Consider the following 26,641-nt stretch of genomic DNA (forward strand, 5'->3'; position numbering starts at 1 on the left):
CATCCATTTTGGTGTGTTAGCAGCTATTGGCTATTGCATGTGCATTAATGCCCCACAACCAAACACTTAAGTGTGAACGGGCCCTAAATGCTAGCAGGAATACTGACGGGTGTTAAAGCAGGGACCTTCATAAAGTGACACTTCATTACAGGAGTTACTAAAGTGGAGTGCCAACCTGGAACCTTTTGGGTGGGTTCTTTTTATTCCCCCCAAAAAAAAAAAACTTAAAGAATTTTCAGAATGGGTATATACACTATATTAAATATTTCTTAATATACAACAACCCTCTAATTTGTATGGTTCTCTATAGAGATATATTCTGTTCATGAATTTAAATAATCTAAAGTGCAGCATCCTAGAAGGACAACATAGATTTCAGCTTTCCATTATCTGGTTACTGCAATCCGCTGCTATTGTTTGTGCTGTCTTGATGAATAATCCTAAACATGTCATTCCCTATAAGGGAGCCTCTAACAGCTCTGAAGGAATTTTATAGTGATCGGTGGTCATGTACGCTTTGGTAATATTGTTCATTCAGCTTTTGTTTCCTGAAAGCTAATCAGGAATATTGGATTCTATGCGCTAGAGAAGAGAAATGTCCTAGACAATACCCTAGAAATATGCATATTAACCAAGACTCCAGAGCTGTGCGTGTACAGATTTCCTGTAAAGATTTTATTGGTTAATTGATTTCTAGATAATAGGAATAGATAAAACTGAAGATTGCCCATCAATACTTGTCCTTGGGACTAAAAATGATGTTATTTCTTTCCACTCTGAATTAAATATAACATTTGCCTTTAATAGACTTTCTAGTACAATTTATTCTAGTTGTTACAGAGCAGAGTGCCATACTGGACCTGAGACATCTTTCACTTCAATTATCTAGAATATGGAACCTAGGGGTGCTTAACAGCCCCGAATGTTGACAATCTCATAAAATTATAAGCATGGGGCATGAGCAATTCTTGACACATTTGTCATTTAAGGTTATGTAAAAAAACATTTATTTTAATCTAATCTTTTTCTTGTTTTGGATAGAGGGAATAGGATAGGGAATGGTTACTATCAGGTTGTTATTATTATGTTATATTATTATGTTCTTGCCTCGGTTTGGAAAATTGATTGTGGAATTCCTTCTTATGATCATTGTCACCATTGTAAGGGGTTAGCTCGGTAGCGGGGTGTGTGACCCCCTGGATGGGTTCACGACACACTGAATTTATACAGACAGGCAGTCGAAGACGGTTGAAAACAAAGATTTTGGTTTATTCTTCCATCTTGCTGGAAACAAGTGCAAGCATCCAAACAGCATAAACAAAATCAAACATAAAATAAACCCTGGCCACTTGGGGCATCTACCTTCACCACACAGGAACCTATCTAGGGAGTCTGGCACAGCCTAGTGCTGGGCAGACACTGCTGGTCATACAGCAGAAAAACAATAGTCTTTTGATTTTTATCACACAGAAAAATCAATCACCTTCTCACCTCCTCAGAAGACTTTCAGTACACTGCTCTCCTTACTCACAAAGCCTCAGGATGCAGCAATTCAGTGGTAATCCTCTGGATTACTTATAGAGGCCTTAATTGCCTCATTCTGAACAGCTGAAGTTTTCCAACGGCCTTTAGCCTTTTCTGGCTACTTTTGCAGCCGACGCCTAATAACAATTGGTGTATTGTCTAAACAAGGCAGAAATGTATGTCCCGTCTGTGACAACACCCACAGATTTACCTGACTTCCTGTCACACCATCCAAAAAGAATAAATAAATGTTTTTATTTTGACATAGTTAAACACTGCTGTTGTGTTAATATTTAGTGTTTAGTGTTAAAATGTAGTACTGAGCAATGGCATTCTGTAACATTTGTTAACCACTTTCCGACCGCTGGCCATCATATGACGTCCTCGGCTTTGTGGTGATATGTCTGCAGCTACAGGCATCATTCAGATATCTGCATGTTCAGCCGGCGATTCCCTACACCATAAGAATGATCATAGCGGCTGTTCCAGATGGTCACCGGAGTCTCTATGGTCGTCAGAGGCCAGGTGTGATGTTATGATGTCACACCCAGCCTCTGCATTCAAAAAAACTATGCCGCTTCGGCTTTTAAAGTGTCAAAATACATTTTTTAAGTAAAATTTTTTAAAGTGACCCTGTCCCAGTATGCTCACACGCAGAAGCGAACGCATACGCAAGTCCTGCCCACATATGAAAACGAAGTTCAAATAACACATGTGAGGTGTTGCCGCTAACGTTAGAGCGAGAGCAATAATTCTAACCTTATCCTCTGTAACTCAAAACATGTAACCCGTAAAAAAAATTAAAACCCTATGGGGATTTTTAGGTACCGAAGTTTGGCGCCATTCCACAAGCGTGTGCAATTTTGAAGCGTGACATGTTAGGTATCTATTTACTCGGCGTAACTTCATCTTTCACATTATGCAAAATAATTGGTCTAACTTTACTGTTTTTTTTTAAAAGCATGAAAAAGCATGTTTGAAAAATTGCTGCGCAAATACCGTGCGAGAAAAAAAAGTTGCAATGACCGCCATTGTATTCTCTAGGGTCTAGGGTTTGGGGGTTCTATGTAATTTTCTAGCAAAAAAATAATGATTTTTACATGTAGGAGAGAAGTGTCAGAATTGGCCTGGTTGTTAAGTGGTTAATCAAAGTAAAATCAAAGTCTTTACTCCATCAATGCTGTCACTTGTTGGTGAGATAACTACTAGGGGGGAGTTTATTAGGAAGAAAGTATATAGGGCCAGATCCACAAAAGAGATACTCCGACTTAACTGCTGTTCAGTCTGTGTGTAACTTTGGAAACGATCCTCAAAAGGCTTTTTCCAAAGTTAGGCAGAAGATCAGGCATGTGTAATTGAATTACACTGCCGAATCTTAGGATGCAGTACCGCATCCGCCGCTGGGGGCATTTCGAGTCGAAATGCCGTTGCTAGTATGCAAATTAGCACTTAAGGCGATCCACAAAGCTTTCCAGCTTCCTTTTTGCGCCGTAAGTGTTATTTTGCAAGTGTAAATTAGGGCTGGTTCTACAAAGTGTAAACTAGTCACACCTTGTAAAAGCCCATTCCAGCGACGGCATTTGGTATGCTTTCCCGAGGGAGAACTCCACGGCAATTTGTAAAAACAAAACCGGCATGGGTTCCCCCCCAGGAGCATACCAGGCCCTTAGGTCTGGTATGGGTTGTAAGGAGACCCCCCCACGCCAAAAAATCGACGTAGGGGGTCCCCCTACAATCCATACCAGACCCGTATCCAAAGCACGCTACCCGGCCGGTCAGGAAGGGAGTGGGGACGAGCGAGCGGCCCCCCCCCTCCTGAGCCGTGCCAGGCCGCATGCCCTCAACATGGGGGGGTTGGGTGCTCTGGGGCAGGGGGGCGCACTACGGGCCCCCCCCACCCCAGAGCATCCTGTCCCCATGTTGATGAGGACAGGACCTCTTCCCGACAACCCTTGCCATTGGTTGTCGGGGTCTGCGGGCGGAGGCTTATCGGAATCTGGGAGTCCCCTCAAATAAGGGGGCCCCCAGATACCGGCCCCCCACCCTAAGTGAATGGATATGGGGTACATCGTACCCCTATCCATTCACCTGTAGGCAAAAAGTAAAAGTTAATAAACACACAACACAAGGCTTTTTAAAATATTTTATTATTCTGCTCCGGATGCCCCCCCTGTCTTCGTTATTAGCTCAATTAGCAGGGGGGGCTTCTTCTTCCGCTCTCCGGGGGTCTTCCACTCTCCGGGGGTCTTCCGCTCTCCGGGGGTCTTCTCCGCTCTCCGGGGGGGGCTTCTCCGGACTCCGGGGGGCTTCTTCCATCTTCTCCCCTCTTCCGCTGTTGACTCGGCGAACCCCGGTTCTTCTGCAGCTCTCCGGTGCCTTCTTCTTCAGCGCTGGCTGCCTGCTATGTTTGTGTGTTAGCTCGATTTCAAACAGGCAGCCAGCGCGGTCTTCTGTGGCGTCAGGGTCTTCTCTTCCTTTCTTCCGATGTTGCCTCGTCGCCTGTTGTCGCTGTAATGATGGAAGCGCGCCTTGCATCCCATTTATATAGGCATCACCGTCCCATCATGCTCCGGCAGGTACCCACGTGGTGGGTGCCTACCCACGTGCACCCACCACGTGGGTACCTACCGGAGCATGATGGGACGGTGATGCCTATATAAATGGGATGCAAGGCGCGCTTCCATCATTACAGCGACAACAGGCGACGAGGCAACATCGGAAGAACAGAAGACAAGACCCTGGCGTCACAGAAGACCGCGCTGGCTGCCTGTTTGAAATCGAGCTAACACACAAACATAGCAGGCAGCCAGCGCTGAAGAAGAAGGCACCGGAGAGCTGCAGAAGAACCGGGGTTCGCCGAGTCAACAGCGGAAGAGGGGAGAAGATGGAAGAAGCCCCCCGGAGTCCGGAGAAGCCCCCCCCGGAGAGCGGAGAAGACCCCCGGAGAGCGGAAGACCCCCGGAGAGTGGAAGACCCCCGGAGAGCGGAAGAAGAAGCCCCCCCTGCTAATTGAGCTAATAACGAAGACAGGGGGGGCATCCGGAGCAGAATAATAAAATATTTTAAAAAGCCTTGTGTTGTGTGTTTATTAACTTTTACTTTTTGCCTACAGGTGAATGGATAGGGGTACGATGTACCCCATATCCATTCACTTAGGGTGGGGGGCCGGTATCTGGGGGCCCCCTTATTTGAGGGGACTCCCAGATTCCGATAAGCCTCCGCCCGCAGACCCCGACAACCAATGGCAAGGGTTGTCGGGAAGAGGTCCTGTCCTCATCAACATGGGGACAGGATGCTCTGGGGTGGGGGGGGCCCGTAGTGCGCCCCCCTGCCCCAGAGCACCCAACCCCCCCATGTTGAGGGCATGCGGCCTGGCACGGCTCAGGAGGGGGGGGGGGCGCTCGCTCGTCCCCACTCCCTTCCTGACCGGCCGGGTAGCGTGCTTTGGATACGGGTCTGGTATGGATTGTAGGGGGACCCCCTACGTCAATTTTTCGGCGTGGGGGGGTCTCCTTACAACCCATGCCAGACCTAAGGGCCTGGTATGCTCCTGGGGGGGGAACCCATGCCGGTTTTTTCTTTGAAAATTGGCATGGAGTTCTCCCTCAGGAATGCATGCCGCTGTCATTTTTTTTTTTCCCGACGCAACTTTTTTAAGCCGTCGCGATCCTCAAAACTCGGCGTAACGTAACTTCGCGCATGCGCAGTACGGCCGGCGCGGGAGCGCGCCTCATTTAAATGGGACTCACCCCATTTGAATAGGAACGCCTTGCGCCGGCGGAATTTTAGTTACACAGCCTGAAATTTCTAGATAAGTGCTTTGTGGATCAGGCACTTAGGTAGAAACTTTAAGGCAGTGTAACTTAAATGGGATTTTTTAAGTTACGTCAGGTTTTTGTGGATCTGGCCCATTGTGTGTATATTGCTATGTGTCGTGTTTCTAACTTCTGTTCCTAGTCCAACAACAGAAGTACGGAGGTAAAATTATTGTACTTTGTATATATATATTGTAAGGGGTTAGCTCGGTAGCGGGGGTGTGTGACCCCCTGGATGGGTTCACTAAACACTGAACGATACAGAGAAACAGCCGAAGACGGTTGAAAACAAAGAATTTGGTTTATTCTTCCATCTTGCTGGAAACAATTGCAAGCATCCAAACAGCATAAACAAAATCAAACATAAAATAAACCCTGGCCACTTGGGGCGTCTACCTTCACCACACAGGAACCTATCTATGGAGTCTGGCACAGCCTACTGCTGAGCAGACACTGCTGGTCATACAGCAGAAAAACAAATAGTCTTTTTGATTTTTATCACACAGAAAAATCAGCAGCACCTCACCTCTTCAGAAGTATTTCTGTTCACTGCTCTCCTTCACTCAAAAAGCCTCAGGATGCAGCAATCAGTAGTAATCCTTTGGATTACTTATAGAGGCCTTAATTGCCTCATTCTGAACAGCTGAAGTTTTCCAACGCCCTTAAACCTTTATGGCTACTTCTGCAGCCGACACCCAATAATAATTGGTGTATTGTCTAAACAAGGCAGAAATGTATCTCCCATCTGTGACAACACCCACAGATTTACCTGACTTCATGTCACAATATATATATATATATATATATATATATATATATATATATATATATATATATATATATATATATATATAATGTGTGTGTGTTTGACAAACATAGTTGTCCATCCTTAGGCTTTGGGAAGGTCAGTTATCTCTACAGATGTCAGTGAAAAGAGTTAAAGGTTTTTTTTCTTGTGGGAACAGAATATTATATATTCTTGTTACTCTTTTTGTCTTATCAGTTGTGGAACTTTTGGTGCATCAATACAAAAGATGTTTGAAGTCTATTGCCGCGTACACACGATCATTTTTCAGCATGAAAAAAAAAACAATGTTTTCCCAACTTCATCATTGTTTTAAAAAAATGATCTAGCAAAGCGTGGTGACGTACAACACGTACAACGGCACTATAAAGGGGAAGTTCCATTCGCCTTTGGGCTGCTTTAGCTGATCCCGTGTTAGTAAAAGACAATTTGCGCTTTTCTGTCTGTTACAGTGTGATGAATGTGCTTACTCCATTATGAACGGTAGTTTTACCAGAACGAGCGCTCCCGTCTCATAACTTGCTTCTGAGCAAGTTTTTTACGTCGTTTTAGCCCACACACGATAATTTTTTACAACCCGAAAAACGACATAGTTTAAAACGACGTTAAAAAATGCAGCATGTTCGGGAAAAAAAATTGTCGTTTTTCAGAACCTGAAAAATGATGTGTAACCCACACACGATCATTTTAAATGACGTTTTTGAAAAACAAAGTTTTTTTCATGCCGAAAAATGATCGTGTGTACGCGGCATAAGTACACGCTCACACCACAAGAGGAATCTCATATTATCTATCTTCCTGTTCACACCCCAAGCAACATGCTTTTGTTTGATTTGGAAGAAGTTGCAGGTATGTTTTTTTTGTTTTTGGTGTGACTGAATAGATTTCATTGGATGCACATGAAAAAGCATGAAAAAAATAATAATGGAAGCTGCACGAAAAATGCAGACATATATTTTTGAACCTAAACTTAGTTTGTTTTCTTTAGAAGTTGGCCATTCCCTAAATAGAAAAGCCTACCCAATGCCAGTATGCTGTAGAGATAGACTCTCTGGGGCAGATCCACATACATCTGCGCCGGGCGCAGCATATGTAAGATACGCTACGCCGCTGTAACTTACTTTGATTTGGTTTGAATCCTCAACGAATTTGCGCCGTAAGTTACGGCGGCGTAGTGTATCTCTCGCGGCGTAAGAGTTTCAAATTCGCCGGGTAGGGGGCGTGTTTCATTTAAATGAAGCACGTCCCCGCGCCGAACGAACTGCGCATGCGCCGTCTGTAAAAACTCCCAGGGTGCATTGCTCCAAATGACGTCGCAAGGACGTCATTGTTTTCGGCGTGAACGTAAATGGCGTCCAGCCCCATTCACAGACGACTTATGCAAACGACGTAAAATTTTCAAAATTATACGTGGGAACGACGGCCATACTTAACATTGAGTACGCCACCACCATATAGAAGCTTTAACTATACGCCGGAAAAAGCCGAACGGAAACGATGTAAAAAAAATGCGACGGCCGCTCGTACGTTCGTGGATCGTCGGAAATAGCTAATTTGCATACTTGACGCGGAATACGACGGAAACCCCACCTAGCGGCCGACGAAAAATTGCATCTAAGATCCGACGGCCTACTAAGGCGTACGCCTGTCGGATCTAACCCAGATGCCGTTGTATCTTGCTTTGTGGATACCGAAACAAAGATACGACGCGCAAAATTTGAAATTACGTGGCGTATCAAGAGATACGCCGGCGTAATTTCTTTGAGGATCTGCCCCTCTATGTGGAAGCAGAGCTCTCTCCCTCTCTAAGGAGGGTTGTGACACCCCCTGCTGAATCTCCTATAGGTCTGCAATCAGCAAAGCCCCTTTCTCCTGCTTTTTGGTAAAATAGTTCTAACTCTGCAGAGAGCATGTTGAGTGAGAATATGAAATGGGGCATTTACTAATCCAATCAGCTTCCGCTTGTTCAGTTAGGTTTTGAAAATGGAAGCTAGACGCTTATTGATTGCTAGGCAAAGCTGCTTTTCATTCCAGCTTCCCTAGTCTTCGTAAATTACCCTTAATGTATTGAGTTATGAATATTTGTTCTGCCCATGCCAATTATTTAGGGTTTGTGCTAGTGATATGACCTTGGAAAAGGATAAATATTTGCAGTGACTTTCTAGGAAAGGCCATTCCTCCCAGGCTTCATCTGGAGAGGATATGCATGTGAAGGATCCAATCTTCACCTCCCAGGCCTGCTGCCTGGGCAGGATGTGAGTCCAGGTGTCTTTGCCCATCAGGCCTGCTGCCTGGGAAAGGTATTGTTTCAGAGAGGTCCAGCATTTGCTTCTCAGCCCTGCTTCTTGGGAAAAGACGCAGAAGAAGAATCCTGGTTTGGTAATTGCCCATCTGGGCTTATAGGTTTACAACGATAAACTGCATATTTGAGCTTAAAGATCCACAAATAAATGGTGGGAGGGGCTGAAGATTCTTAAAAACAAACTTCACCTATAACATTAAAGTTACGACAAGGGCGCCTTTGGAAATGGATAGTAATGTCAATATACAGATACTTATTGCTAATTCCAGACTATTCGTTAAATAAATTATTATTTTGTTCCTCCCCATCTTCTGACAGTGTCCATTTTCATTAAGGGTAGATTAATCCACCTTCCTTTACTTCCTTTTGGAACATATAACAGGAACTCCACAGTATGCATCTGTGAGGTCCTGGTTATATTGTCCGTGCCTCAATTATTCAGGAAGTGGAAAAACAGCAATTGCAAATATACAAGCAAAAAATGTTTAACTAATAAATAAAAGATGATTTAAGATCAAATCAGATCATGTTAAGCTGTTTGCTACTATGATTTTTGATGAAGTGGGGGAAAGTTCTACTTTAAAAGGTATCTACTCATCTGGTCTACTGTGGTTGAAGTTAAAGGAGATCCACAGTCACAACATATACTTTCATTTTATAGCATCTGCAATAGCCAATCAAAAAATATTTATCTTTGACAAACCAATATAAGCTTTTTGGAAAAACCTCCTTCCATGTTGTAAATTCTGCCTATCTGCTGTCTATCTTATTTCACAACTTTCTGGATTCCCTGCATGTGTTGCAGTTTCTCCCCTGCTGTTTACTTTTGATTTCTAAGGACTACATATTCCATGGTACCTTACTGCCTGCAAGCTGTGATTGCGGTACTGACTCCACCTCCTGAAACTCCTCCTCACAGCACCTCTGTAGTTCATAAGGCAGGCTCTGTGAATTCTGTGCCTATTCACGGGCATATTTCTCAACTTTTTGAGATGGGAATGAGTGACACTTATTATCAAAAGTATGTAGGCACAGGACACACCCACTGCGATGCCCCCTTAAAGGAGAATTAAACAACAAAAATTAGTTAAACCTACAAGTGCTTTTTTTTTTACCACTGATATTCCTTTATATTGGCTTTTAAAATGTATAAATACAACAATTTAGAAATTGGATGAAAGGCACTGGGAAACACTTTTTGATAGATAAGTAGTGCATTTTATATAAAACTATATAGATCAGCCCAAAATAAGGTACAAATGAGGAGGAAAGAGGGACAGAGGGATGTTGTTCCAAATCAGGGACAGTCCCTCCAAATCAGGGACAGTTAGGAGCTATGCAAGGTGCATAGTAAAAATGTGTCAAGAAATTCTAAGAAGGAAATGTTTGGGGATCTTCAGAAAGTAAGTTACAAATTTCAAGATCATTCAGATTTCTAGGAAAAGGCTAAACATAATTGATACAATGTGAAAATAAATATAGTGTTTTACATTTTGACCATAGGTACACTTTAGAGATACTACAGCATACTACTAAACACTACTGCTGCTGTTTTGGACTATCCTGTACTACTAACAACCTTCTTTCCGCTGGACAACTGAGGCAAAAATGTAGTAAAATAAAATTCATGGATTGCTGTTTGTGGGCGGGTGAGTGAGTGAGTGAAGCTACAGGCCAAATCACCAGGCCCATAATACCCAGCTACTCCCAAAGGCATTGCTACACATAATATTACAATCTTACAAATCTTTCAGCTGGCAAAACAGTCCCTATGGGTTTCAGGTTGGAATTTTTATTATTTTTTGTGAACCGTCCATTCGCAAAACATTACGATGGTGGCGGGGGTGGGGGGGGGGGTCGGTCTGCAAGTGGATAATACAAATGACTGCTTTTGTGTATTACATGGTGGGATCAGAAATAAAAGTAATGTTGTTGGGTGAAGGCCGTAGTTTGTTGTTTTAAAAATTTAAGGGGTTGGTAAAGGCGAGCCCCCAGACCTGAAATCCCCCTGTGGGCCCCAGAATCCCAGGCCACCCGTTTGCAGGAATCAGTGACTGGCTAAATATTTCCACCAGCTGATTATAATAGAACAGAGTTCCAAATCTTTCAAATCCTCATAACAGAATATGCCGTCATGACTATGTTAAACCTTTTTGAGTTTGTTTGGTGTCCACTCCTGTAATTTTCTTTACTATTTCATTAGCCTACTACAAGGTATATGATCGGATATACTTATACCTCCCAACTTTTTTGAGATAGGAGCGAAGGACACCTATTAGCAAAAGTATGTTAGCATAGGACAAAAGGAAAATTATGCAAAAAAAATATAAAATACAATTTGTTGAACCCCAGGTGTTCTTTTTACCACTTCTATTCCTTTAGATCAGATTTTGAAATTTACAAAAGCAACAATTTAGAAATTGGATCAAATATTTACCACTGGGAAACACTTTTTGAATGATAAATAGTACATTTTATATATGAATATATAGACCAAAACTAGGGGAAAATGAGGAGAAAAGGGGGACAGAGGGACTTAAAAATCAGGGACAGTCCCTTAAAATCAGGGACAGTTTGGAGCTATGTATACTGTATATGTTTTGTCTTTTTTTTTTGCATGCACAAAATCTAAAATAAAAAATAAAAAAAAGACGAAAGATGGCAAAACTATAAAAGATGAGCTGTGAAAACAAAATGTAACATCTAATTTTCCACCCCAGAAATGGTGATCTCTGAAGAGACTTAATGCTCAGAAATCTTTCTGTCATCTAATTGCCCTAAGCACCTAAATGAAGATAAAAAATGAGCAGGGATAGCATTTATTTTATCATATATATTATTAAATACTATTGCTTCCTAGATAATGCAGTCAGACAGAGGAGGCCTCCGGGATACATTCTTTTGTGTCTACTGGGCCCACAAGCATTTACATGATGTGCTACTACTATAAAGTAAGCCTCTGCTATGTGGGGAGGAAAATACACTTGTGTATTCACTTTTAAATATATGTTTGTAATTTTGACTACTTTTTATAACATGTGAGCGTGTACTTTAAACCTAGAAAACTAGATGGAAAGATTGTGTCTTTGAAGTAAATGGGGCCATTTTTAGAAAGCAGACAAGGGAGCAGGGGATCGCTAAGAGCAATAACACTTAAACATTGCTAATGTGTCCCTGAGAGCTGAATCTGCACAAACAATCCAATGAAACCTCACATGCTCTAACAGAGCCAGCGAGAATCCACTGCTGGCGTCACTACAGACATCACAACCACAGGAGATTTCTGAGTCACAACTGTCAAGGGAGGAAATTAGCTGAAGCTATGTCCAAAGCAGGCAAAGTGGGCTGATTAATGGGTATAATAGAAAGAGACTGGGGAGTATGAGGAAATATGTTCCCAAACCCATTAAGTAGTTAAACACTAGCACTGTCTATGCCAGTAATAGAAGGTTTCACAAACAGTTCCTGCACCTTGTGCCCTAGCCTGCTCCTAATTGCTGTATGTGACAGGCTTCGAGGTGCCGGGTTTGTTACCAATCTACAAAGCACAGAACCGCAGTGTGAAGCATCTGCAGATGACACATATAGCACCAACTAAGCTTACTTGGCATGCCAAGAGATTGACTATAAAAACGTGTACTTTGTTCATTGGGTTAAACTGTACGCATGACAGACCTGTACAAATATGCATTGCACGTTTTGTGGTTTAAATGTAATATTTATTTGGCAAAATAAATATAAACAGACCCAAAAAATAATCCCAAGTTAAAGGAGTATTAAACACAAAAGCATACATTTTACTATATTGCCGTTTATAAGATGTAGTGGCTGCATTTGGTTCCTTTTTTTGTTTCCTTTCTTTTTACCTGGTAATCTGGTAATCTGGCCCCAAGTCGCACGACATGAGAAATTACATTAAAGTGAATGAGAGTCGTCTTAATGCACACTACTGAAGTCACTCCGACTTCAGAAAAGGTTCTAGACTTGTGCACAACAAAAACATTTGTTTAGTTTAGTTTAGTTTATTTTCTGTCCTGTCGTAAATTTGTTTTGTTTTGTTTAGTTTCTTTTCCGTCCTGTTGAGTCGTAATCATTTGTAATTTTGCTAAACGGGATTTTTCATGTTCGGACTTCGTATTTTAGTTGATTTATAATTCCTACTTTCGGTAGAGTACATTATTTTTGTTGATTCGTAACTTTTTTTGGATCGTTGATTCGTAATTTTCCGTGTCTCTCTCACAATGGCGCTGCCTAACGTGCTTCAAATGGATTTTTACTTTTCTAAATACATTGCGGTTATTTGTAATGATTCAAAATCTCGTAGTTTACTTTTGTTTTTAACATGCGCTATAGCCTCCGCCCCTGTACACCATGTTAAAAGGAAGTTCAGCGCGGTAAGGGAGGAGCAGAGAGCAGAGCAGAAAGTGTTATTGTTGGATGTGTGGTTGGGATCACAACAAGTCGGTTTGCTGTTGCATTTGGGCGCATTAATGCAACAACGAATTAGGCATTCGCTATTTGCTATAAAAATTTATTTTGGATTCGGTTTTATTCGTAATAGCTTTGTTCGGAAATTCTAATGCTTCCGAATGTCCGAAAGTTGCTAAATTCGTCCGAATTTTGATTCGTTACGAAATGAATTGCACAAGCCTAAAGCTTTCCTGTACTACTTCAAGGTGACTTCTAGGCGACTTGTACCCATTGATTTCAATGGAAGTCGCCTCCAAAGTCGGATCTCTATCTTAACTGAAGCAACTTTACAGGAAGAGAAAATAGTTTTCTCAGGCAAACCCCTCCCTCCCACAGAGGTGATTATTGTTTAATTGACCACTGGCAAAGTTTCCTGTCCTGGAGGTGAGTTGAAGTTGCCTTGAAGTTGCCTCGAAGTTGCCTCAAGTTGCCTCGCAAAGTCGTGCCGACTTTCATGACGCTGTAGTGTGAACCGGCAGTAAGTCTGTTATTTTTCAACAGAACAAGCTGTTCCTTGAAGACATCAGTGTGAGGGATGAAACAAGCTGTTTAACCCTTTTGCTGTCATGGCCATAGTACATGTTCTATGTCCACAGAACTGCTTCTAGCTGGCCAGATCCGTATGCCATACGGACCTGACATTCCTCCTTCTGTTATAAGATCATGGTCACTTCCGTGATCATAAGCTTATATCAGAACTATTCAGCGGACTTTGCTGAAAAAAAACAATAGCTCTGATCAGCAGAGGATTTGATTTTCTCTGTCGTTGCTCCTATTAATTGTCTTGTTGTGCGGAAAAATGTATAGGTGTTTGTCAGTGAATGATTCATTGTTGCCACGTCAGAGATACACAACAATTTATACAGCAGGCTGCAATCAGAGTAAACATCAGCAATTTCCTACACTACCTAAAAACTGACGTGCAAATGATATTAGACAAATCCCCCTCTCCCCAGAATGGAGAAGAAAGTGCTCCTATCGCACAGTATGACACTGAAGGGTATGTACACATTGATAATTAGGAAATGTTTGTTCTGTATATGGACACACTTGCCATTAGCCATTTTAGAATGAGCATGCTTCTGTTGTGAGCACAGGTGCAGTTCCCATTGCCTCGTTGAGCATTCAGACACACTTAGAACAAGTCTACAGCTATTGTCTTTACCATTTTTTCCACTTAGCAGCTTCTGAGTTTTTCAGGTAAAGAAAGCAATAGAAGGGAAACAAGAAAAGAAAAGGAAACCTTTGCATACTGTAGGGATTAGCTCGGTAGCGGGGGTGTGTGACCCCCTGGATGGGTTCACTACACACTGAACGATACAGAGAAACAGCCGAAGATGGTTGAAAACAAAGAATTTGGTTTATTCTTCCATCTTGCTGGAAACAATTGCAAGCATCCAAACAGCATAAACAAAATCAAACATAAAATAAACCCTGGCCACTTGGGGCGTCTAGTTTAACCACACAGGAACCTATCTATGAAGTCTGGCACAGCCTACTGCTGAGCAGACACTGCTGGTCATACAGCAGAAAAACAATAGTCTTTTTGATTTTTATCACACAGAAAAAATCAACAGCACCTCACCTCTTCAGAAGTATTTCTGTTCACTGCTCTCCTTCACTCAAAAAGCCTCAGGATGCAGCAATCAGTAGTAATCCTCTGGATTACTTATAGAGGCCTTAATTGCCTCATTCTGTACAGCTGAAGTTTTCCAACGCCCTTAAACCTTTCTGGCTACTTCTGCAGCCAACACCCGATAATAATTGGTGTATTGTCTAAACAAGGCAGAAATGTATCTCCCGTCTGTGACAACACCCACAGATTTACCTGACTTCCTGTCACAATACTTATAGTGGCTATATGACTATGGTGCTTTCTAGCGCTATGTCAAGATGCTAGACGCAGTTGTAGCAGTGATCATTTGAAAAGCATGTGGTTGTGGAGGTTGGATGGATATATTTTACTTCCCCTCTACCCCTCATTGTTTTATAAAAAAATTAAATTATTTTAGGTGAGGGGAGGGATGCATGTCAACCTAAGAGTACTGTTAGACTAGTCCTCCATTATTTATTTACTGACAGCAAATAAAAATGGTAAAGACAAATAATGGCAGATGCTTCGACAGAAGACAATTTAGCTAACCAGAATAACATACAGTGCCTTGAAAAAGTATTCATACCCCTTAAAATGTTCTACATTTTGTCATGTTACAACCAAAAATGTAAATGTATTTTATTGGTATGTTATGTGATAGTAATAAAGTGAAAATAATGCGCAACCTAAAAAAAACGCATAAACAAGCGACTATAAAAGTGTATATGTATATGAATTTGAAAAAAACATATGAGAATTAATGTGAATATAAACACAATGCCACTCATATACAATTGATGAAAGCAAGCAGCAATATAAGTGAATGAAAACTGCCGCACACTTTCAGCAATAATCCTGAGTGATCACTTAAAGTCCAACAGAAAAGCAATAAAAAGCAACTTTGAAGTCCAAGAAAGAAGCAAAAAAAGCTGCAAGGATTCAATCAAACACAGGAGCAAAGATACAAATCTTCAGTTTTATGCTTCCATCAGGTAAAGGTAGATAAATTGTCCGTTAGCGACTCGATGGATCTCTGTTATGGAGATCAAACGGGCTCAGCACACCGGGGTTGGTTCACCACGCTCCGGACATGGAAGTTGATCAAAAGCAGAAAATCCTTCCTTAGCGAACTTTTTCACCTCTTCATGGGATACCAAGCAACCCTTTGTATCAGCTGGATCTTTATCCCAGGACACATACTATCCTCCCGGGATAGTGATAGGTAAAGGCGTTCAATGAGCAGGTTTGGGCATATTATAAATGAAAAAAAGAGGTAAACTTCATGGTGCAGTATATTAAAAAGGTACCCTTTATTAAAATAAACTGGTTACTGACATCCTGATAAAAACAAATAAAAAACAGACTACCAGTGGCGGCTCACGCCAAACCAACTGGAGTGCGATGACATCAGAGTCCTTAGCTCCACCCGATGCTGCGTTTCTCCGTAAAAAGGCGTCCACTGGGATAATTGTAAATTGGAAGGAAAATTATAAAAAGTTTTAATTTTTTTTACAAATAAATATGTGAAAAATGTGGCGTGCATTTGGATTCAGCCCCCCTGAGTCAATACTTTATAGAACCATCTTTTGCTGCAATTACAGCTGCAAGTTTTTTTGGGGATGTCTCTATAAGCTTTACAGAGTGAAATTTATGCCCATTCTTCTTTGCAAAATATCTCAAGCTCTGTCAGTTTGGATGGAGAGCATCTGTGAACAGCAATTTTCAAGTCTTGCTACAGATTCTCAATTGGATTTTGGTCTGGACTTTGACTGGGCCATTCTAACACATGGTTATGCTTTTATCTAAACCATTCCATTGCAGTGTCAGGGCTCAGCAGCCTTGATACACCATGGTCAGTTTACAAAGGGGAGTGCAGAAACTGGCAGGATCAGTCTGGTATGTCAGGTGTTACAGGGGGCCAAATGACACAGCACAAGCACTGTGCTATATAAAATACTTTAACCACTTCCATACCAGGTACTTACGCAGCTTCCCGCCCAAGCCAATTTTCAGCTTTCAGCACTGTCGCACTTTGAATGGCAATTGCGCGGTCATGCTACACTGTACCCAAACAAAATTGGCGTCCTTTTTTTCCCACAAATAGAGCTTTCTTTTGGTGGTATTTGATCACCTCTGCGATTTTTTTTTTTTTGCGCAACAACTAAAAAAAGGCTGAAAATTTGGAAAAAAAAATACGTTTTTATTTTTTTCTGTTAATTTTTTTGTAAATAAGTTTTCTCTTTCAATTACGGGCACTGATATGGCGGCACTAATGGGCACCGATGAGATGGCACTGATGGACATCGATGAGGTAGTACTGACGGGCACAGATGAGGTGGCACTGATTGGCGGCGCTGGTATGCGACACTGATGGGCACACATAGGCGGCACTGATGGGCACACATAGGCGGCACTGATGGGCACACAGGCGGCACTGATGGGCACACATAGGCGGCACTGATGGGCACACATAGGCAGCACTGATGGGCACACATAGGCGGCACTGATGGGCACACATAGGCGGCACAGATGGGCACTCATGGGCGGCACTGATGTATACTTATGGGTGGCACAGATGGGCACTGCTAGGTGGGCACTGGGCATGGATGGGCACTGTGGGGTGGCGCTGATGGACACTGGGGTGGCGCTGATGGACACTGGGGTGGCGCTGATGGACACTGGGGTGGCGCTGATGGACACTGGGGTGGCAGCACTGATTGTTGCCAGTCAGTGCCCATTTGTGGGCACTGACTGGCATCTTTTTTCTTTATGCTTTTTTTTTTTTTTTTTTTTTTAACTTTTTTTTTTTCTGTTTTTTTTTTTTTTTTTTTGCCCACCCTGGTGGTCCAGGGTGGGCATCCCTGGTGGTCCAGGGTGGCGATCCGAGGGGGGGCTGCGCTGATAACCAATCAGCGCGAACCCCCCCTGTCAGGAGAGCCGCCGATCGGCTATCCTCTACTCGCGTCTGTCAGACGCGAGGAGGAAGAGCCATCGGCGGCTCTTCCTGTTTACATCGTGATCAGCCGTGGTTGGACACGGCTGATCACGTGGTAAAGAGTCTCCGCCGGAGGCTCTTTACCGAGATCGGAGATGCAGGGTGTCAGACTGACACCCCGCATCACCGATCGCCGCGATGCGCGCCCCCACGGCGCGCGCGGCATGAAATCCTGCAGGACGTTCTGGAACGTCCTGTCAGGATTTCATAACCACTTCCCGGACGTAAATCGGCCATAGGCCGGGCGGGAAGTGGTTAAAGGAGTAGGATCCATTTTTTTTCTTCAGGTTAACAAACTATTAATATTTAAAACTTTTTTCTGTTTGCTTTGTTCATTAATATTTTTACACCTTTAACATATATTTACACGTTTTACATTGAAAAAAGCACAAATTTAAAAAAAATATATATTTTGTTTGTAAATAACTTTTCAATGCTTTGTACCATTGCTGACAGCTGAAGTAAAAAAAATTGTGGTAGGTATATTAGTAATTGGTATCGGTAAGTACTAAAAAAAAGTATCAGTACTCGTACTAAAAAATATGGTATCGATGCATCCCTAAGCATCCTCCTAAGGCAGGTAATATGCACTTAGAACATTAGATATGGGATCTGGCACACCTTTTAGTCAAAGATATATAATTCACAGAAGAACAGAGATGCATCCTATATATATACTGCACTTTAAATCTGCGGTTTTCTGCGCAAAGGTCTCAATGAAGCAAAAATGCATAGCTCAGCTAAAACTGATACATGAAGTAACCTTTCCTTAGCCAGTGTATATCAAATATACATTATCTGGCTTATAACCAATTTGATTGTGCATAATCAGTAACCAAAAGCTTTTCTCCAATCTGTCCCCTAAGAGCTAGTTCCTACCCATTGGCAATTCCATTTGTCCCTCACATAGCATAGAGAAGGTCAAGCCACTAAGTCAATCACAGCCAACACATCAGACACATCTCTGCCCTTCACAGTCATGTGTCACTGCTCTCTACATATGTCAGCAGCCCAAGGGAGTAGTTGGAGATGGAGATGAGAGTTTAGCTTTTCATGAGAAGTTGAAATTTATATATAAGTAGCAGTGAGGTCTAGCCTGAACCTTTTGGGGAAATTAGGATATCATTTGAAACAGCTAAATAAGTGGACTATAAAGTGACCACAATGTTTACAAGCTTTGGGAATGGAGAGGTTCACTTAAAGCCTGATTCCAGCCAAATGTTTAAGTTCTGGGCAAGGTAGAAAGGGATAAAACATTTGTCAGATATTTGTATCCTGTGACACGGGAGCGTGGGGCAGGGCTGAGTGCTGCTGTCTGTGTCAATGGACTCAGCAGCGGGACTCAGGAGTGAGCCCACACGGGTGCCCCCAATAAATAGGAGGGGCCTGGAGTGCCAAATGTGGCCACTAGAACAAGATCAGGGCTGCTTTGTGCAAAACCATTGCACAGACCAGGTAAGTATAGGCATGTTTGTTATCTTTATACACAAAAACAAAATAAAAAAACAAAGGTTTACAAACACTTTAAGATTTTCAAAGCCCTGTCTGCCAGGGCAGGAGATCTGATTCTTCTCCCCTGTAGATCAGTAACACCTACAGGTCTCTTGCCTCCCCCAGCTTGTTACTGGACAGTGAATGGAAAAGCAGAAGATTGATGAGCTCATTCTGCTCTCCTCCTATCAGCATGCTCCATGCACTATAGCAAAGCTGAATGGTTATTGGTTGTTATGCTGCTTCTCCCTCTCCTGGTCTGAGCTCCATTGTACAGAATTTCCAAGAGACTGATACTAAGTCAGATTCAGGTACTTACACTACTTGCATTTAAACATACATTTAGGGATGATTTATTTGATACAGAGAGGCCTTAATCTGTATCCTTTATATCTGACTGGAGTTCAGCTTCAGGCTTTTTTCACACGGGCGCACTAATCTGTTTTGATCTGGCCCTCCAATGAATGTACACTCCAGTATGAGCGTGGAGGTGTGTGCAGGTCCGTGCAGTTGACTGCCCGTCATTGATTTAAACAGGCTGCCGGCACTGGTCTACATAGTACACTCGTGCATCCCGTGTGGATAAAGACGGTTCCTTCACATGGACATACAGATCAATACATTCATGTAAATGAGACCTTTAAATGTGCATCAAGCTAGAAAGTCACAAGAATCACACATCAGCTTATGAGTCTGTTATAGGACACCGGATCTAGAGTAGTGAAATAAAAAGAAGATAGTCTAAATGGACCTTTGTTAGGATTATAGTTTGGTCACCGTGTACAGAATGTGTAATGTTTGCTCTGTTATTGCCCAATCACTACATGAGATATTAAAGTGTACACATGATTCAATTACTCTAGGATCACATATTACATCGAACAAAGCAGTCCAATGTTTAATGCCAGTTTGTCAATATTTGGGTTTAAACCTTATCAGGACTAAGTCTGTTATGTATGCAATCAAGTTGTCAGAATTTCTCGTTAAATCGTACAGACGGTGTATGTGTGCTGTACACCCAGTTTTCCATGTAATGAATGTTACGTATGGGTTACAGAGCCTAGGACAAAGCACATGGATATTTGTATAGGTCAAATTCAGTCATCTGAACAAAGAAAAGGGTGAATTTCTATTTTGAGGTATGTCAACACCTTATGCCATGCCAGTTATTGTAATATGGCAAGACTGCCAACAGAACAGACAAAATGTGACCTGACAGCAGGCACAGATTGATGGTTTCTCAGCAGATGACATGAAGTTGAAGCCTTCTTGCTGAACCTGTGCTTGTGTAAGTCCGCTGAATATGAGATGTGCAGTATAAACATGGGCAGCTAACTCACCTATGCTAATCATGTTTTAAATGATTAAAATACATAAATATATTCTAAAAATGTCCTTCCATCTTGTTTTTGTACTAGCCCCCCGCAGTCCCTCAACATCAGTATTCAGACTGGAAGAGGAAGCTCTATAAGTCTATGAGGCTTCTGCCTTGTAGAGTGCTGTACATCTAACAAAAAGAACTTGGTGATTGGAGGAAAGAACACAAACATAATCTCATCAGTGAGCTGCTTCCCATTCACTATCCAATCACAGCCTTGACTAAGCTGTATTTCTTTTACTGCAGTACAGAATATTGACTGGTCAGGGCCTTGTATAGAATAAGGCATGGGAGTCTGGATTTGAAAACTGTGTAAAAAAATTATATAACGTTTTTCACAGGTTAAAGCTGAAGTTTAGATATAATATGTGTTGCTTGGGGAAATATAAGGATGCATAGCTCCCACTCCCTGAGTGTAACGAAACGTCCAACACTCCGCCTGAGTGCTTTCGTCGTATACCACTTCCTCCTAGTCTGAATATAGATATCAGATATTTCAACAGCTAACAACCACACAACACGAGGATACTTGTTTGGTTGCTGAACATTGAAACTGTTTATTGAAAACACAGGTACACAGGTAATACTCTAAACAATCCCCCCACCTTTTCATCCCGGGTGGGGTAGACTGTCCAATAAGGAGGAATTCGCTGGAGGAATTCGCTGGAGGAATTCGCCCTCACCAATCTCACAGCTCATCTACATACACATCCCACAATATCCAAGGCCGACAGACACAATAGAAAATTGGAATACAGCCACACCCCAAACGACCCAGTAAAGAGTATACAACAAAATATACAATATATATATTTATATATACAGCACTACCACATGTTTGGAGTTACAGAGGAGGTCTAGTGCTAGAATTATTGCTCTCGCTCTAATGTTCACAGCGTATGTAACCTGTGTATATCTGGCTCTGATACTAGCCAGTGCCTCACCAGCCACTGACCTCACTGCACGTCCCTGCCCTACATGAGTCAGTTAAGTTTCTTTGACCAGTGGGTTGAATGAGACTTGATCCCCCTATCCACGCATTCAATGTGGATGGGGGAAGCCTTTCGGCTGAGCAACTGAGTTTTACCAGCGGGGAAGCTTCCCTTCCGTCAGAATACACTGATCCTAATATAGCCTGCATTGTTGATCGAGTGGGGAAAACCCAACAGGGTGGTTTTAAAAAAAGTTGATCGATAGCTTCACTTCTGTATAACCACCTGGATTGTAATGTGCCTGGTCCTTACTAAACCAGATGGATTTTAGACCATAGAAGGCAGGCTGTAAGTTGGTCCAAGCTGGACCAATGTAAATAGTCAAGAAAAATCATATCCTAAAAAAAACTTTAATACAGTTTACACATCTGTTTCAACTGTAAGGCTCCATTCACACCTCGGGGTATTGTCGCCTGTAGAGCGACGCTATTGCAGCTTGCAATACGCTGGAGGGGTGATTTTACATTGTCGGCTATGGAGATGGTTCACATCTCCACGCCGAACGCCGAAACGCCTGAAGCTCAAAACAAGTCCCGGACCTTTTTTTCAGGCGGCTTTCGGCGTTCGGCCATAGCCGACAATGTTGATCACCCCTCCTGTGTATGTTACCGCGGCATATTTTACCGTGTTTTGTCGCGGCAAATCACGGGACAAAACGCTGAAATTTGTCGCGGCAAATCGCGGTAAAATACGCCGCGTTCAGGTGTGAATGCAGCCTAATTGTGACTATACTTACAGCACCAATTTTTTGGGTTAGAAAAGACAAGCAACAAACTAGAGTTGCTTTTCTATTCCTATAACTGCCATTTTCACTCCCTAACTCTATCAGTTAGCAACAGACCTTCACACTGACCTTAATCATTTCCTTCTGCTTCCCTGTGTGACTGTGAAGTAATGTGACCACAACCCTATGTGTATTTACAGCAGGTTGAGGGAGAATATTTGACAAACAGCAGTATTCCACTTCAGCATACTCAGGAAATAGGGACCGCTGAGTTGCTTCATCTTCTATGCAAGTTGTGTTATGGCATGGCACGCAAGGCAATATGAGCACCAAAGGTCAGCAGGAACTGAAAATGACACAAGATTTTGGTCATACAAGTGATAAATGTGCATAGACATCCATATCAGACAAATCTGATCTCTCACGTGACAATGTGTGGACTACAAATAGACAATTGTGATAGTACATGGGCAACAAACAATTAGTAGTGGAAGTATATAGGAAACAAACAAGCAATCATTAAAATATAGGGGCATTAACCGCGTTCAGTCTGGGCCAATACTGACATTCCTCTCCTACATGTAAAAAACATAATTTTTGTTGCTAGAAAACCACTTACAGCCCACAAACATTATATATTTTTGTAAACAGAGGCCCTAGAGAATAAAATGATGGGCGCTGAATATTTTTATATCACACAATATTTGCGCAGCAGTATTTCAAATGCAATTTTTTGGGGGAAAAATTCACTTTAAATGCTTTTAATGCAAAACTCACAATATATTACCCAATTGTTTTGTAAAATATAAAAGATGATGTTATACTCAGTAAATATATATCAAACATGTCACGCTTTAAAAATTGCATTTGCCTGTGGAATGGCACCAAACTACGATACCTAAAAATCTCCAAGCTTTAAAAGCCTTTACAGGTTACTAGTTTGGAGTTACACAGGAGGTTTGGTGCTATATCATATGGGACAGCCCAGTAAAGGTGACAGTGGTGGGAAAGGGTTAGACCCCCTTGCACCACCTGTAAAAGTAATCAAGCGGCTCTTTAGCTGATAGGATTACTTTTACTTTGTAGGGAATTGCCAGCAGATGACCAAGATATCACCCTTCCCATCCAAACTTGTTTATATACATATGGCGGATGGGAAGTTGTTAAATGAATGGTTAAATAATTATATGGGCAACAAACGAGCAGTTGTGACACTACAAGGGCAACAAACAGACAGTAGTGGCAATAATTAAAGTGTACCCAAATCCAAGACCAAAATTATATTACATCTTACCAGTCCTTAGATTTACTGTTTTAATGGGGGTGGGGTGAGCAGGATTGTCCCCTTAGAAAGGAACAAGGGGACATGTTCCACGAGGCAGATCCAGAGTTTCAGGAAGTAAAGGCAGATGGATTCATCTGCCCTTAGGCACTGTTCACACTTAAGAATTTGAAAACGCGTGCAGAATTAGCGCGATTCTGCCCATGATTCCAAAGTGCACTAAAATTATGGCAACGTTTGAGGGCAATTATTCTCCAAACACAGCATGATTTTTCTGTGATTGTCATGTGACAAAATGTGCGAAAATTGCAGGAAAGTAAAGACACATCTGGATCAGGGCCAAACCTTGAACCCCAAGCTTCTCTGCCATGACAAACGTGCATAGGGCAGCCCATCCAAGTGAAGATGTGTGGTATGTAACATGTGTGGTAATCACGATCACAAATAAAATTGAGAGCAGGAACGGGCATTCCAGTGACGAGTAACGTGAACAGGGCTTTAGTGAAAATAGCTGCAATGAGAAGAATAGGGTGAAAAAAATAAGGTATGCAAAGAAAACTTAGCCTGCAATTATCTGTAGCTCCCTGCCTCAGTTAGGCTAAATTTAGTTTGGGTCTGCTGTGTTTTGTGGAGTAGTGGTCTGTTTTTCTGGTCTGGTCAGTTGTCCCTAAGTTTGGTGGTTAATTACTCTTGCCTGCTCCTGGAAGAAGCATCCAGAAAATACAGTAGGAGAGTCAACCAATGAGTTATGAAGGTTTTTTTTATCTTCAGCCAATCCCTGGGAAGGGACACCCAGAAGGTGGCTGGAGAGACAATAAATGTTTGGGGGGCCTGTTCTGACCTTCTTCGCTTGGGGCTTTGGCCCATGGGAGACAGCCAGTGTGTGCTCTAAGAATTGTTGTTGTGCCTCAGCATATGTATGTGACTGAGGGCCTGAAGGAGATATGATTAAAGAACATTTGCTGGAGGGCATCACCTGTGGAGGCTAGTCTGGAGAAGGATCCTTCTCTCCCTCACTGAAGAGTGTCTCATAGAAACTGGAATAGGTCACACTGACAGTTGTCCTTGTACATTGTAAGGCCCTTGTAACGGAAGGGCCCGTGGGACCCAGAAGCTCTTAGAAAGTATGAGATACTCCTGTTTCAGCTTCCCCGATGCCTCTTAAGTGTAGATCATCCTGTGTCTCTAATAGGGGCACAGGGTGAATGAGAACCCCACTATGGTCTGTGCTAGTCAGATTTTTATGTGGTATACATTGTATATATATTGTGTGTTGGCTGTAGTGTACTATAAAGCTTGCTGTGATGAGTTGGGGTGTGATTGCATTCTATTGTCTATTGTGGTAATTAAGTCTGCTACTGTAATAATGTGTATTGTAAGTTAACAGACAGCCTAAAGGTCAGACGTCTGAGTCATCAGCTGTAGTTAATTAGCTTATGTAAATTAGGCCAGGGCCCGGAATCAGGATGTCTGCTAAAATATGTATTAAGGATGATGTGTATTGGGGGGGGGCTCATTATGAAACCATTGTGTGATGTTGTGGGTGGAGTTGGTTCATAGTTCATTTGGTTACTGCAGTATTCCTTTTGTGTACATAAGAGCCTGCTTTCTCAATAAAGATTGTCAGACCTTCTTGAACTTCATAGAGAGCTGTTTGCCTGACTGTGGGGTGTCGGTACCTGCCTTGTGTTTGGGAATGGAATATCCTAAACGGCTTTAACTCCTGTCCCATTTGGGGTACCGTTACAGCCCTGAACTAGGATCTCAGGCATATAGTTCCAGATTAGCTGGCCATTACTTTCTGCACCCTGCCCCCATCCCCCGCAAGAAAAAGGCTGCTGCTAAAGGAGTCCAAATCTATAAAAAGGCATCCCCTAGATTGAGCATGTGTCCTTGGAACTGTGTCTGGGGCTGGCAGCCTCTGTTCTATTATGGAAGAACCTGTCTATTTCCAGTGGTCTCTTTGGGGGAGAGCACTTTATATCTCTAGGCAGGACCGCTGATAGGGGTAGACCACCAGTCCACTTATAGGGGGCCCAAGCACACAGTGGGGCCCACACAGGGAGGGGGGTTAGTGATGGCTGACCATTGCAGAACTCGCTAAAAGCTGGACTCTCCCCTCGCTTTAATGCCAGCTTTTACCTCCTGAGAAAGAGACAGTCATCCCTCACTAATCCCCCTCCCAGCACTGACTCTAATATTAATTCTGCTCCTGAGTTTGTTATCTCTGCAACTTTGATTTTATCCCTCCATCTCTCTGATCCCAGAACTGCCCAGCCTGTATATTTTTATCATCTTAATTTTTATTTATGAACTCAATTTTATCTTTTAGATTTAGCAGGAATTCTGTGAGTTATGTTGTATTTGTGTCTGCTAATAATACTATTTATTGTATTTTTAGCTTTAATATTTTCTTGGGGTGGCCATACCAGGTAGTCTATGTGGGGCCCCGCGATTTCTATCAGCAGCCCTGTCTATAGGTATCTGTTTCTAAAGGTGTCTTTGCTATGATTTTTATGATAAGCGTGAGGTTCCACTTTGAAGTTAGGAAAATATAACTATAGACAAACCCTTTTTAAGCCTTAAGCCTCATACAAACGATCGGATATCTGATGGAATCTAATCCGATGGATTTTTTTGTTGGATATCGATGAAGCTGACTTTCATCACTCTTGCCTACACACCATCGGTCAAAAATCCAAACGTGTCCAAACGTGGTGACGTACAACACTATGACGAGCCCAAAAAAAATGACGTTCAATGCTTCCAAGCATGCGTCGACTTGATTTTGAGCATGCGTGGATTTTTGACCGATTGAGTTTTATACAGACGATCGCATTTTTCTATCGTTTTTTTTATCCATAGGAAAAATTTAAAACATGTTCTATTTTTTTTCACTGATGGAAAACAAACAGATGGGGCCCACACACGATCGGTTTGTCCGATGAAAACAGTCTATCGGTCTGTTTTCATCAGACAAACCGATGGTGTGTAGGAAAAACGATGGTGTGTACGCGGCATTAGTGTAGCAATGGTTACAGTTAATGAAGGAATGACATTTATCATAATTTTTCTACACTTAGAGGCGCCTCTCTTCTCTTTTATACTCTGTAGCTCCTGCTGGATTTTGCTTCTAATCCCCTTGTGGAGGCTTCCATTTGTGGGTGGACATTTTATGGTTGCACATTGCTATAATCTTTTTATATGGACTATAAACTGAAGGACCTATGAATAAATGGTTGTGGAACAAATCATTCCATTATTTCTAA

General features: G+C 42.2%; 1 protein-coding gene across 1 annotated transcript in view; it reads left to right on the plus strand.

Annotated features, from left to right (window-relative positions):
• The first annotated feature begins 6,962 nt into the window (after nt 1–6,962).
• RAMP1 (receptor activity modifying protein 1) overlaps nt 6,963–26,641 on the plus strand; it is a 132,946-nt gene continuing 113,267 nt past the window's right edge. Inside the window, exon 1 of the mRNA XM_040358489.1 lies at nt 6,963–6,993. Coding sequence (XP_040214423.1) covers nt 6,963–6,993 — 31 coding nt within the window. The remainder of the gene's footprint in view (nt 6,994–26,641) is intronic.

Source organism: Rana temporaria, chromosome 6 (assembly GCF_905171775.1).
Source record: "Rana temporaria chromosome 6, aRanTem1.1, whole genome shotgun sequence".
Taxonomy (NCBI): Eukaryota; Metazoa; Chordata; class Amphibia; order Anura; family Ranidae; genus Rana; species Rana temporaria.